Source organism: Solanum lycopersicum, chromosome 9 (genome assembly GCF_036512215.1).
Source record: "Solanum lycopersicum chromosome 9, SLM_r2.1".
In the NCBI taxonomy this organism is placed as follows: domain Eukaryota; kingdom Viridiplantae; phylum Streptophyta; class Magnoliopsida; order Solanales; family Solanaceae; genus Solanum; species Solanum lycopersicum.
In genome coordinates, this window is record NC_090808.1 from 26,769,280 (window position 1) to 26,782,425 (window position 13,146).

General features: G+C 30.7%; 1 protein-coding gene across 1 annotated transcript; it reads left to right on the plus strand.

Annotated features, from left to right (window-relative positions):
• Nucleotides 1-2,667: 2,667 nt before the first annotated feature.
• Nucleotides 2,668-4,407, plus strand: LOC101267927 (GIY-YIG DNA endonuclease). The gene is made up of 4 exons (NM_001356263.1): nt 2,668-2,864; nt 3,021-3,159; nt 3,418-3,551; nt 3,623-4,407. The coding sequence occupies exons 1-4, from the start codon at nt 2,731-2,733 to the stop codon at nt 4,266-4,268; spliced, it is 1,053 nt and encodes a 350-aa protein (NP_001343192.1). The 5' UTR covers nt 2,668-2,730; the 3' UTR covers nt 4,269-4,407.
• Nucleotides 4,408-13,146: the final 8,739 nt, after the last annotated feature.

Sequence of the window (13,146 nt, forward strand, 5' to 3'; positions counted from 1 at the left end):
AACACAGAGTAAGAATCTTTTTGATCTCATGAAAATGAGTTAAAATGTCATGTATTAGTGTAATTGGTGCACTTATATATTTTTGGTTATGCAAATGCTAGAAGATTATTTGATATACATAACGAAAGTTATTTAAAAATATTGTCATAGTATCATTCAAGTTATGACAAGAAACTAACAAAGCTAGTGACTCAACACATAGAAGATGTGTGATTTTTTTTCAGAAGAAAAGACGAGTTTTAATAAAATTAAAATGATCAATTTCCAATTCAAAAATAATTTGATTATATTGATGCAGAATATTTGTTTGATCTGCATAAAGCTCGATTGCAAATGGACTAATATTTACATATGGAGACACAATAATTCAAAGAATCACACTAGTAACCACTTCTTCAAATCATGCAGAAATAATATTGAGCTATAAAGTAAGTCAGGAGTGTGTTTGGTTGGAATCATGATCTATCATATTCAACCAATATGTAATTTTCCTTTGGCAAATGATATTCCAGCAACTATATACGAAAATAATATTGAATGGAGGATACAATCAAATGAGATCAGAACCAAGTATATTTCATTTAAAATCTTTTTCACACATGATCTTCAATAAAATGGTGGTCAGATAGACGTTGAAGATCCATTCAAGTGATAATTTAGTAAACTTATTCACTAAAGATTGTCAACAACAATATTTGAGAAGTTGTAATACAAGATTGGAATGCATTGTTCTTGAGATATCAAGTAAAGTTTTTATCAGGGGGAGAAAATACGTGTTGTAATATTTTCCTTAACTATGATTTTATCCCAAATAAATTTTCCTGGAAAGGTTTTTAACGAGACAATATTCAAAGCGTATTAAAATATATGTGTACTCTTTTTCCTTCCATAGGATTTTTTCCCATGAGGTTTTTTCCTAGTATGGTTTAACGAGACATATTATCTATGGACATCCAATGGGAGTGTTATAAAATAATATATTGTGGATGTCCACTACATCAAGAAGTTACTCCATTTCTTTCCTCCATTATGAAGATAATCAAAACCTCTATAACCTCCATCTTTATAACCATTATTCTTGTAATCATTCACTTTCATAACCTCCACATTATAGTCATATTAATGTCATGTTTATGACTAACTTTTTGTATGCCTCTGTGTGACAATATAAATAGAGGCATAGACTTCATGTTCTACACTCTTGAAGATTTGGTGAAAACTTGAAAGAAAGAAAATTATTTCATATTGTTCCTCTTGTGTCATTTTTTTTTCATCTTTATATTATTCTTTTGTTCTTAAGTTTTGCAACGGGCTATTAATAATTGAAAGAAGTTGTTTTCAATGGAGACACATACATACCTTACCTTTTATTTAAGTAGGGATAAATGTCAAAAACACATCTAAACTATCATTATTTTTTAGTTTCATACATAAACTATTGAAAGTATGAGTTTCATTCATAACCTGTTGATTATTAGTTTGAGAAACATACTTTTTTCTTTTATTACTCTCTTTATGGTGTGTGTACGTACTACATTCTCTCTTTTACTTAAAAAAAATTGTCGATCACACTCCACATGAACAAAATATTCCACCTTCACAAAATTAAATATATTATTAGTATTAATTAAAATTAAAAAATGAAGAACTATTATTCCAAAAATATATTTTTAAATAAAATGCAAAATATTTTTCTAACTCACTCCATCATTTCCTCTTCGTTGTACCCCTACCCCATTTTTGCGTTCTTTCGTTCAAATTTCTTTTTATGTGTATTTAATTTTTTTTTTTACTTTATCGACCCAACCCCACCCCCTTCAAATAATAATTTAGATTTTATTTATTTTCTTTTAAGAAATAATTCTACCCCACTCTATCTATCCCACTGTTTCCAATTTGTTTTCTCATTTTATATTAGATACATACGAACCTTTTTAGGAAAGTATTTTTTTTATTCTCCGCAAGAATTTCTTTAAAATATTTTTTTTATTTATGTTATATCCGTTACACAAGTAGAAAAAAATTAAAAGAATATGTACATGTCTAACACAAAATGAGAAAAATGTAAATGTAAAAATAAAAATAAATTAGGAGTAGAGTATTAGATAAGGTGGGGTAAATTATTTTTTTTTAAAATAAAATAATATCATTTTGGGGTGGGGGGGATGAGTTGGTGGTTTGAGGGTGGGGGTGGGGGAGGGAGGGGGAAGGGGAAGTACGAATTGTTTAAAAAATATTTTATAAATATATAAAGGAAGGAGATTGTCCTGGGGTTGGGGTGGTGAAGTTTGGTAACAAAAATAATTTATTTATTTTTAAATATTATTTTTGGGATAGTAATACTTTAAATTTTTAATTTTTAATTAATAATAATAGTTTATTATTTTATTTTTGTTAAGGTGAAATTTTTTTTTGTCTATGTGAAAATGCAATGTGTAAGTTCTTTTTTTCAAATAATAGAAAGAGTGTTTTATATGCAATAGTAATATGTGTTTTTTAAAATAAAAAAAATGATAGTTTAGATATGAATGAGTTTGTTTTTTATATTTATGAAATTTTAATTTAATGAAGTCTGTCTATAAAGGGTATTTAAGACATTTAGTGATGAGAAAGAGCAGGTGACCAAAATGGGCCGTTGAAAAGGGGAAACTGAAACCCTGGCATCACAACGGTCGAATTTACCCCCAAACGCTTCGCTGTCTGCAGAGTTTCACAGAGAGAGAGAGAGAGATGGGGAAACGGAAGGAGCAGAAGAAAGTTTGTCATCGTGATGATGAGGATAAAGAAGTAGAAGGAAGCAGGTTCTTTGCCTGTTACTTGCTTACATCTATGTGCCCCAGATTCAAAGGCCACACTTACATCGGGTTCGTTTCTGGGTTCTATTTGTTTTTCCTTAATAGATAGATGTAACTGAAGCTACTTAGAATTATTATACTAAGAGATCTTTCTTTTTTCTCTGGATCCAATGATTATATTGGTTTTGGCTTCGCTAATCAATTCGCAATTGTTTGTTTGGACAGATTTACAGTAAATCCTCGCCGTAGAATTCGACAGCACAATGGAGAGGTAAGGATGGGTGCATTGAGGACTAAGAGGAAGCGTCCCTGGGAGATGATTTTATGCATATATGGCTTCCCTACCAATGTATCAGCCCTCCAGGTAATCTTAATCTACTATTTCCAAATGCAGAGGGAGGGAGGGAGGGTATTTGTATTTTTGCCATCCAAACATTCCAGTTTACCACATCCAACTCCAAGAGAAACCAATCCAAACGCCATATACTGTTTTTCTGGTCACTTAATGCACTGCTATTTGTTGCCTTAATTTTCATGTAAAATTTATTCACTTCAGTTGATGCTTGCTAATCTGAAACCTGAATTTGCTACACATGTCAATTTTTTCTCCTCTTTATTGCAGTTTGAATGGGCCTGGCAGCATCCAGTAGAATCCCGTGCAGTTAGACAGGCTGCAGCATCATTCAAAACTCTTGGAGGAGTTGCTAATAAGATAAAATTGGCATATACAATGCTTACTCTCCCTGAGTGGCAAAGGTATGTAATTTGTTTTGCCTGACCAGTCTGATTGGAATTTTTTCTCATTAAGTTATGTCTTCTATGTTCAGCCTGAACCTCACGGTAAATTTCTTCTCCACAAAATATAAGATGCATTCAGCTGGTTGTCCCAGTCTTCCAGAGCACATGAGAGTCCATATTTGTGCACTGGATGAACTTCCCTGTTATACAGGAATTGACAGGGATGAGTGGGAAAATATTTGTGCACTGGATGAACTTCCCAGTTATACAGGAATTGACAGGGATGAGTGGGAAAATAGGGAAGAATGTGAGAGCAGTGAAGAATTAACAGATGAAATATCCACAAATTCTAACAGTTCTTTTAGTAATCAAGACAAAGACGATGAACAAACTGATTGGAGAGAGCTTGATGAACGTGCTGGAGAAAATAGCACTCGTGGTAGAGAGCATTCATATATTATCATCGACTCTCCAGCAGAAAGGTTATGTTCAATTCAAGGTGATTTCTTTCACATAGCAGACAAGAAAGAGAGACATCAGTTGGATGATGAATTTGGTGAGAACCAGGCCAACAAGATGTATGATTCATTAGCAACCAAGAATGCTGGTTTGCCTTGTGACATTGAGGTTATTGATGTTTTTACTCCTCCAGTGCGTGCAGACAACAAAAGAAGAAGACTTTCGGCTAGTGTGCCTGAAATAATAGACTTGACAGACTCACCTGTTTATGTCTAATGTGATTAATCAGTCACCTGGTTTGTTTTTTTAATTGTCGTTCATCAAAATATAATGAGCTGAGCTAGCTAGAATGTTAGAATATGTAATAGTGATATTGTTGACTGATTCTTTCAGTGGCAGACTTCCATTTCCACCATGTCATGCATTTTGGATTGTTGTAAATAGTAAAGGGGACAATTACAGCCGAACAAAAAGACGCAAGTAATGTTGCAAAAGACTTTATTGATCTCAGTCACGATTCACAATTCACAACAAAGGGAAGTTGTAACCACAAAAGATCACTATTACGTTCACCCACTACTATTACAACAGTTAATCTGCTTTGGCAACTTACCCTGAGGATAAGTGGGGAGATAAGTGCATCTGACATTAGAAGAGGTACTTCACCTCTTTACTAGATGATGTTAGCCGGATCAAGTCCGTTCTGTTCCTTTACCTTCTTTAAGTCATGGTGGTAATTAGTGCCGGCAATTCAAGCCCAATTTTCGCAAACCCGTCCATTAAATATGGATAGAAACAATGATTTTAAAATATAGGTAATATTTGGGTTTATGCCCATATTTAACCCATCAATATATAAATATATATATATATATATATATATAGCATTTTCCTTCTTTTTTTATTTGCTTTTTAAAAAAAATAAATTATTATATCATAAAAAAATATTACTTAAATTTATTGCAAATGAATATTTTATTATTGGAGGATCATTTATAATAAAAACTCTTCGTATTTTTTAATCTATTTATCTCACTTATAATAAAAGAGGAAACATAATTTATTTATTTTTGACTTTTTTTTATTTAAATTAATTATTTTATTGTAAAAATATATTACTTTATTTATACAAATAAATATTTATCAATGTAGGAACATTTACAATAAATAACTCTCTATATTTTTTTTTCTATTTGCTTGTCTCACTTCTAATCATGAAATCATAATAAAATTTTTTTATATTTTAAGTATTTTTATTTTTTAATTTATTCACTAGGAGTTACAACAAATGACTTGCCCCTCTTTAATTTTTACTACTATCCTCCAAATTAAATTTGAAAGTTTGATGTCTTACGACATTTCTTTATTTTGCCTATAAATCATATTAGTTTCATGAAGTTTACATCCACAATTATCCTTTATTTTTTAATCATTATTAGTTTAGTTTGTATCAAAAAAGAAGTACATGAAGGCAAATAATATTTCATTGCAAATTTATATTTTTTATTTCCTCTATTTTCGTCTATATAAATTCATATTTGGTTTGTGAATGAAACTAACAAGTAACGAAAAAAAGCACATGAAGTTAATAAATATATCATTCTCAAGTCCTTATTTTTTCATTTCCTTCATTTTGTCTATATAAATTCATATTTATTCTCATGAAGATTCACATACAAAGTTATAATTTCTCTTCTTCATCATACTTGTTTGTGAATTAACTAACATGTAACAAAAAAAAGTATATGAAGGTAAGATATATTTCATTTAAAGTCTTTCTTTTTATTTTTATGTACTTAAATATGCTTTCTTAATATATTTTTTTTTACATATTATTATTAATCAAGTAAGCATGATTAAAAGAATATCTATAATTCTTAACAATGTGTTGTTTGTATGCAATTGCTCTTTCTAATAGTTAGTTTTTCAGATATAATATAGTTTGATTATAATATTTGTTAGATTTCAAGGAATAATTATTATTTAGTATTGTTAGCACTATTGGAAAGATAATATACAAATATATTAGGCTTAAGTCATCTACAACCACCTAAAGTTGTCCGCATTATTCACTTAGACACTTTAACTAAGGCTATTACCTATTAGACACCTAAAATATACAAAATGTTAACCTATTAAACACAAAACGTGACTTTGGCAATAAATGTGGATCTCACGTATGTTAAGCGCGTGAATAGATCCAAATAAATTTTTTTAATTATTTTTTCTTATTAAAAACTTGGACATTTTTTCTTTTATTGAAACTTGAAAATAATGATTATTTTTTTTAGTTTAAAAATGATTTCTTAATGAGCACAAGAAAGTAATTATAGTTTTCTTCTCCATTTTCTTTTTGAGTCAAACTTCTGTACTTCTTTCCTCTGCTTCTATTCTTTTTCTCCATTTTTTGTCTCAAACTTTTGTGTTTTTTTTCATTCTTTATATGAAGAAAATCTGAATCTATGGATTAACTTTGTAAGAAGAAAGAAGATTTCGACATTGGAGTTTAAAAAGTTAGTCGACGTCCGTCTGTTTTCTATATCTGGTCCTTATAAGTAAACATCACCACTCAAAACCCATTAAATTTATTCAAGTGATATTAGAGAAATTCTACAGAAATAACTTGAGTACTCTGGATTCTCTACGCCATCGTTCACTAACATTAATTTATTTTCCATAAACGTCACTTCGCTAAACTACACATACGTTATAATATTCTACTATTTATATCATGCTTAATCCCATAGTTTATAATAAGAAAAAAATGGATCTTGCTGGAAGAGGTGAGAACAGAGTGACAGTGGTGAGAACCAAGAAGAAACACCAAAGGTTTAATGGTTGAAATTGTTTTTTATTTCTTAAATTTGAAAATTCATTTTTATGATTAAATTGGACCCACGTACCACATGTCATAGTTTTATTTGTGTCTTTTTTAAGACACAGCGTGTGAACTACACGCACATTATTTTTAAAGTTGGTTTCGATTTTGTGTTCAATAGATACATATTATTAAAATTAAAGTGTCTAATAGGTACTAATCTTAGTTGAGGTGTCTAAGTGAATAATGCGGACAACTTTAGGTGGTCGTATATGATTTAAGCCAATATATTACATAGAGTTTATATTTCGTTCTTTCTTTTGACATAATTATTTTTAATTGGTATATGATTTCTTTTTATGCAGTTGGTTGCATATAGTGAAGAGTTTGACATATAGATCAAAACATGATGGTGATCTCTTTGCAAAGGAAGATGGTAGAAGAAAAAAAATGAAGCATATTTAGAGATTATTTTTTCACTTTGAATTGTATTAGCAACTTAGTTACTTTTGTAGAGCTTTAAATTTTGATTTATATAATTAATTCAGCTAAATATATTATATTGTCATTACTAATCATTTGATCCTTTAATACTCTACTTTCTCTTTGTTATGAAGAAAAATTAATATAATTATTTCATTTAACAACAACAACAAAATTTATGATGGTTAGGAGATTCCTTTTTATTATAATTATAAATAAAAAATTGAAAAAATAAAATATTGTTTTCGTGATGTCATTTTTTGTGTATGTAACAATCTGTCACCGTTCTTTTTGCTTTAAAGTGTATTTATAATTTTTAAGTAGCCACCAATTATTATATTTTATCTGTTTATTTTTTGTATTTTCACCCCTTATTTTTATTTATTTATTTTACAAATAAAATCAATACATAATTAGTATTTTAATGTCTAATAAAATTATACATTTGAATTATTTATAACTCATGTCTCTTCATCTTACTTTTAACGTTTAATATTAATATTATTCATAACTTTTATATGTTTCATTTTTCGTAAGTCTTATAAATATTTAATTAATTTTTAAAAAATTATAATAAGGAAATATAATAACAAGGAAATAATAAAAAAAATTAGTTTTGTTTTGACGAAATCAGAGTTTGAATAGAACATTAGTACTCATACAAAAGATAGAGAAAATTAAAACATATATAATATTTTCAACGTAATACAATATATTGCTATTTCAACATATTATCTCTTATTCCATTTACTTCAGCATGGTGAATATTTTGTTCTAATATATACATATGCAAACAAATAAATATTTTATATGTTTAAAAAAAATAAAAAAAAATATATAATATCACAGACGAGGAAAAATGTAAATAGTATCTATTTATTTGATACTAAACTACATATTACATATTTCATACTATTATCTTATAAATATTTCATATAGTCGCGCGAAGTGCGAATAATTTCACAACTTAAAATATAAGTTTGGGTTATAGTGAACACTAACCAACTTTTCTCCCAAGCTCTTAGAAAAAATTTTCAGCATCAAACATCATTGTTTCTTCCACGACCACAAAGACTTGCGAGTAACTTTCTTGACTTTCCGCTTGAAACCTTCTTCCTCATCTTCCCTCTTTTTCTTTGTTTGATATCTTAGAGCTATGATTTTTTATTAAATCCTCTGAAGCTTTTTTCCTGATTTCAAGGATTTTTTGAGGTAGAGGAATCTTTTTCTGATTTCAGAATTTTTTTTGTGCTAGAGGACTACTTCTTTATAATAATGTAAATATATGTTATATATAGTTTGGAAATTATAGAATCTTAGATTTCATGTTTTTGGATCTTTTTTTATGTTTTGTCTTTTATACATAAAAAAATTGTTTTCTATTTTAGAAAACGATGTCTACAAAGGCTAATGAGGACGTCTATGATGAATTTTGTGAGATTAGATCGTCGGTCCCTACAAAACGAGTAAAAAAGAATACTTCTGATGTTTGGAAAAGTTTAAAGGAATTGTTTCATGCAGCAAGTAATGAAATGTTAAAAGCTCAATGTAATGTTTATAAGAAAGCTTTTTCTAGGAGACTCATATAGACACACAAATTTTATTGAATTTAATTCATAAAGAAATTGGATTAAGTTCATGTTTATTTGGGCTAAATGATTAATTTGAGTTTTACAAATAAAGAAGTCTATCTTATTAAATTCAAATTCAAAGTCCATTTCACCTTGAAGCCCAAACACATGTCACATGTCACAATGCTAGGCAGTCAAGATCAACAAGGTGACACCACGTGTCCAAATGAGGTGGTAGTATCAATCAAATGCAAAAACCAATCACAATTCGCCAAGTGTCAAAATGACATCCTTTGGCCAATCATAAGCAACCTTGTCCACCACCTACAACTATAAATAGAGGATGGACATAACATTCTAGGTGGAAGCAAACTCTTTTACAAGCATTCTGCAATTGCAGAAAGCTACAACATCAACTACATAGAGTGATTAGCGGAGTTCTTTCTGGAGATCGACTTGCAACGACGAAGTGCTTCACGACGTTCTTGGAGATTAAATACATCTCAAGGAGGTCTACATATGCTACAACATAAACTACATAGCTCTTCAAGTGAGTGATGAACGAAGTTCTTCTCGGAGATCAACTTGCAACAACGAAATGCTTCCCGACGTTCCCGAAGATCAAATTCATCTCAAGGAGGTCTACGTCATCCTACATTCTAGAATTATGTTACTGAAGGTCCTCGAATCACGGAGAAACTTAGGAGAGAAGAACAAAGAGAACAACAGAATTGTTCTCACAGAGATTCATCAATAAAAACACATTTTCTTTCTTATTTATTTTGCTTTCAGTTTATTTTCAGCGCTTACGAAAATTTGTTGCTCACAACTCTATTTCTGGAACCTCAAATTTGAATGCCATATAAATCTACACTTAGATAAAATACAAGAGAAAATGGTTACACCAATTGATCAAACAATTTATCTTAAAAAATATATGTGACTGTTTTGAAGTATAATTATCCTTTCGGCTATGCCGAACATCAAGGAAATATAGATATCTATTTGTACTTAAATCCAATAATGAAACTTGTTTCAAGAAATACTGTCAAGTTTATTATTTTAAAGATGTATGATAGGAAAAAAATATTTACAGATGAGCTTGCAGTGATTCCTAGTAGAGTATGTTTGACTTTAGACATGTGGACTTCTTCAACGTCAATTTGGATTCTTAAAAAATGATTGTTGATTTTTTGTCATCTGCCCCCTCCACATTCTGGTGCAGTTTTGGGTCATTTACTAATTGAGTTCATCAATAAATTTGGGTATTGAAAAAAAGGTCACTCTTACTTTGGATAATGCTACTTATAATAGGGGTCTGGTAACTAATTAAAAATACTACTTATCTTTGATGCATGAACTAGTTTGTGATGAAAAGTTCTTTCATTTTTGTTGGGGAAATCATATCTTGAATTTAATTGTAAAGGTAGATTTAGAGAAAGTCAATGAGGCTATTGTAAAGATCAGAGAAGATGTTAATCATATTAAAAATTTGGAAGAAAGAATTTAAAAGCTTGTGGAATGTATCAAAATTCTTGAATTACCGCGTGCTATAATAAAGTTTTGCCAAGAGATGGCAATTGGATGGAGTTCCACTTAATTGATTCTTGAAAGTGTGATTCTCTACCAACAAGATTATATTCAATATTAATTGATTAATACTTATTTTAAGCATATTCTTTTTGAGGTGGAATGGAAAAGGGTAGACATGATTGCTCAATTTTGGAAGACATTTTATAACATTACTACATTGTTTTTTGGAAGCAAATATCAAACTGTTAATTTATATCTACATAACGTGAGGAAAATCCAGAAGTTATTAGAGGAAGAAATTTTTTTTATCATTTAGTGATTAGTGAGATGGTTATATCAATGTTAACAAAGTTCAAAAATATTGAAAGTCTTAAATATGATTACTAGCCATTGTTTTCGACCCACAATATAAGCTCAAATTTGTGAAATTTATGTTTTCTAAAATTGATCTTGAGACTATTTAAGTAAAGGAAAAGTCATTAGAGATCATTTGCATTTGTTATTCAAAGAATATTATGTAACTTCAACCTCAATTTCTTTGTTGGGGGACACTAGTAATAAAATGAGGGACGTACTTGAGGAGTTTGATAATCAATCAGGGTGTGGTAAAAATAAACCACAACTACATTTATACTTGGAGGATCCTAATCTTGACCATAAAGTAAACTCACATTTAGATGTACTTGTTATTGAAAAGAAAAATAGACTAAGGTATCCCAAACTCTCGGCAAGAGACGTCTTGAGCATAGTTATTACCATACTAGTGTCTGGATCTTCCTTTAGCATTAGAGGTCGTACTCTTGAAAAATTTAAGAGTTCTGTTTTACCTGCAAATGCAAAGTCGAAGTTGTGTACAAGAGTTTGGCTTCGTGGACAAAAAGGTAAATCATTTCATGCCTATTACATATTTGCTTTGTTTTGTTTGAAATTGCAATGGTTTTCTAGTAAATAATTTTACCTTTCTTTATTTGGTTCACTTTGTGGGAATCCAAGGTGGTATTCAGCGATTCATCGAACATGAAAGTTTGAATCGATCAAGTTCGTCAACTGAGGTTCAAACACCTAAAGCCTCGAGTATCACAAGACTAGCTGAGGATAGAAGGGCGGTTCACCGAGCAAAATAGGAGAGCCCGATTAATGTTGCCAAGTCAGTCGTAATGTGGATTTTGTTATTTTGGAAAATATATGTCACAATCGAAATCTAGACTCAGAGGAGACCAGCGTCGTTGACCTCTCAAAGGTCGCAGACAAGCCTACATACGTCGTCTTTACTTCATCTAGGTTAATTTTTGCGAAGAATTTGAACTTTTTGTTATTTAACATTCGTATAAGACATTCTACTTAAACTCATAAATGTTCACAATCAACAATCTAATATTAAGATCATCAAATAAAAGAAATAGTTCATAGCTGCATTAAATGTGTACTTGTCAAAGATAACAATACAAAATCTGAAATGAAGTGGGAAATGAAACATTAGTGGAACATGATCCACTAGCTAAGGCCTACATCTAAGCTAGATAATAACAGTAGACAACCTCAAAAGCATGAGGGCCTATCAAGTTCGGATGAAATCTCCACGTCCGGATAGTTGTACCGTTGTACCGTACGATCTAACGTCCACCTGTGCCTGCACCTAAAAATAGATAATTGTATGGAATTAGTACACACTTGTACTAAGTATGGGTATATGCAAGCACACACCAAGGACATGCATGAGAAAGAATAGCTCTTTCCTAACAACATGATTTATGGAAAGTCAAGTCAGTGGACTTGTCAAATTTGGATTAGGAAAGTAAATGGACCTGCCAAATTGAATTTGGAAAGTCATGTCATGAGTGTAACATGCATCATCAAACTTATCATTTTGCAAACATCACATAACATATTTTATATATCAATATCATTCTTTCATATGCCATGAGACCTTGGGATCATGGACTTGACGTTAGGACTTCCTAAAATGAGGGCTCGACGTATGGGACCTCAACTAGGGAGCCTTCTTTAGCAAACACAGAGTCTGCTGCATTCATTCATACGTACTTCTTTTTTCATTCTTTCATATACTATTGCAATCACTAGTCATACCTAGGATGTAGTTTAAGACTCTCATCGGGTTTGCTGTGCAATGACCAAGAATAACCTAGTGTCATTACTTAAGTCTAGTTCACCTCTTGATTATCCTATCCTTACACCTTTGGTATCGTTCATTTCATTATATGCATCATTTGAGGTTGTTCTCATTCATTCTTTGGGAACTTTAACTTTAACCGACATAGATCATGTGAGCATCATGAAATCCAGTGTCTCCCTCACACTGAAAAGAGGTGGAATCACCGGCCAAAGTGACCCAAAACATGCTAGCGTACATGGGAATTGAACTCTGTTGAATCCCTATATTGGCAGTATAGGTTCGAAGACTAGGAGATATAAGGAGACCCATACCCGGCATTCCAGACGCTCTCATCTCATGAGAGTTACGTGAACCTCCGCCCTTCCGGAAAGAAGGCATCACCGCTCATAGCTAGCCTATCAGTGCTCAGTATAAAGTTCCATTATGTTCAACTCATACATCATGGAAGCTTGATTCTAGTATGAAGACATCATAGATCATTAGATGATTTCTCATCTTGTCATTAGTATTAAGTATGCATTAACTTTAATACTTTCATTAAAGTGTTCATAGAGACGGGTCTCTTCATTAACTTTATACTCTCATAGGTGAGTACGTTTTGATAACATTTACTTA

Excerpts from the sequence above, each read along its gene's own strand:
- LOC101267927 (NM_001356263.1), top strand. The coding sequence starts at position 2,731 with ATGGGGAAACGGAAGGAGCAGAAGAAAGTTTGTCATCGTGATGATGAG. Across the intron at positions 2,865-3,020 it reads AAAGGCCACACTTACATCGG|ATTTACAGTAAATCCTCGCC; the intron begins GTTCGTTTCTGG and ends TTGTTTGGACAG. Across the intron at positions 3,160-3,417 it reads CCAATGTATCAGCCCTCCAG|TTTGAATGGGCCTGGCAGCA; the intron begins GTAATCTTAATC and ends TCTTTATTGCAG.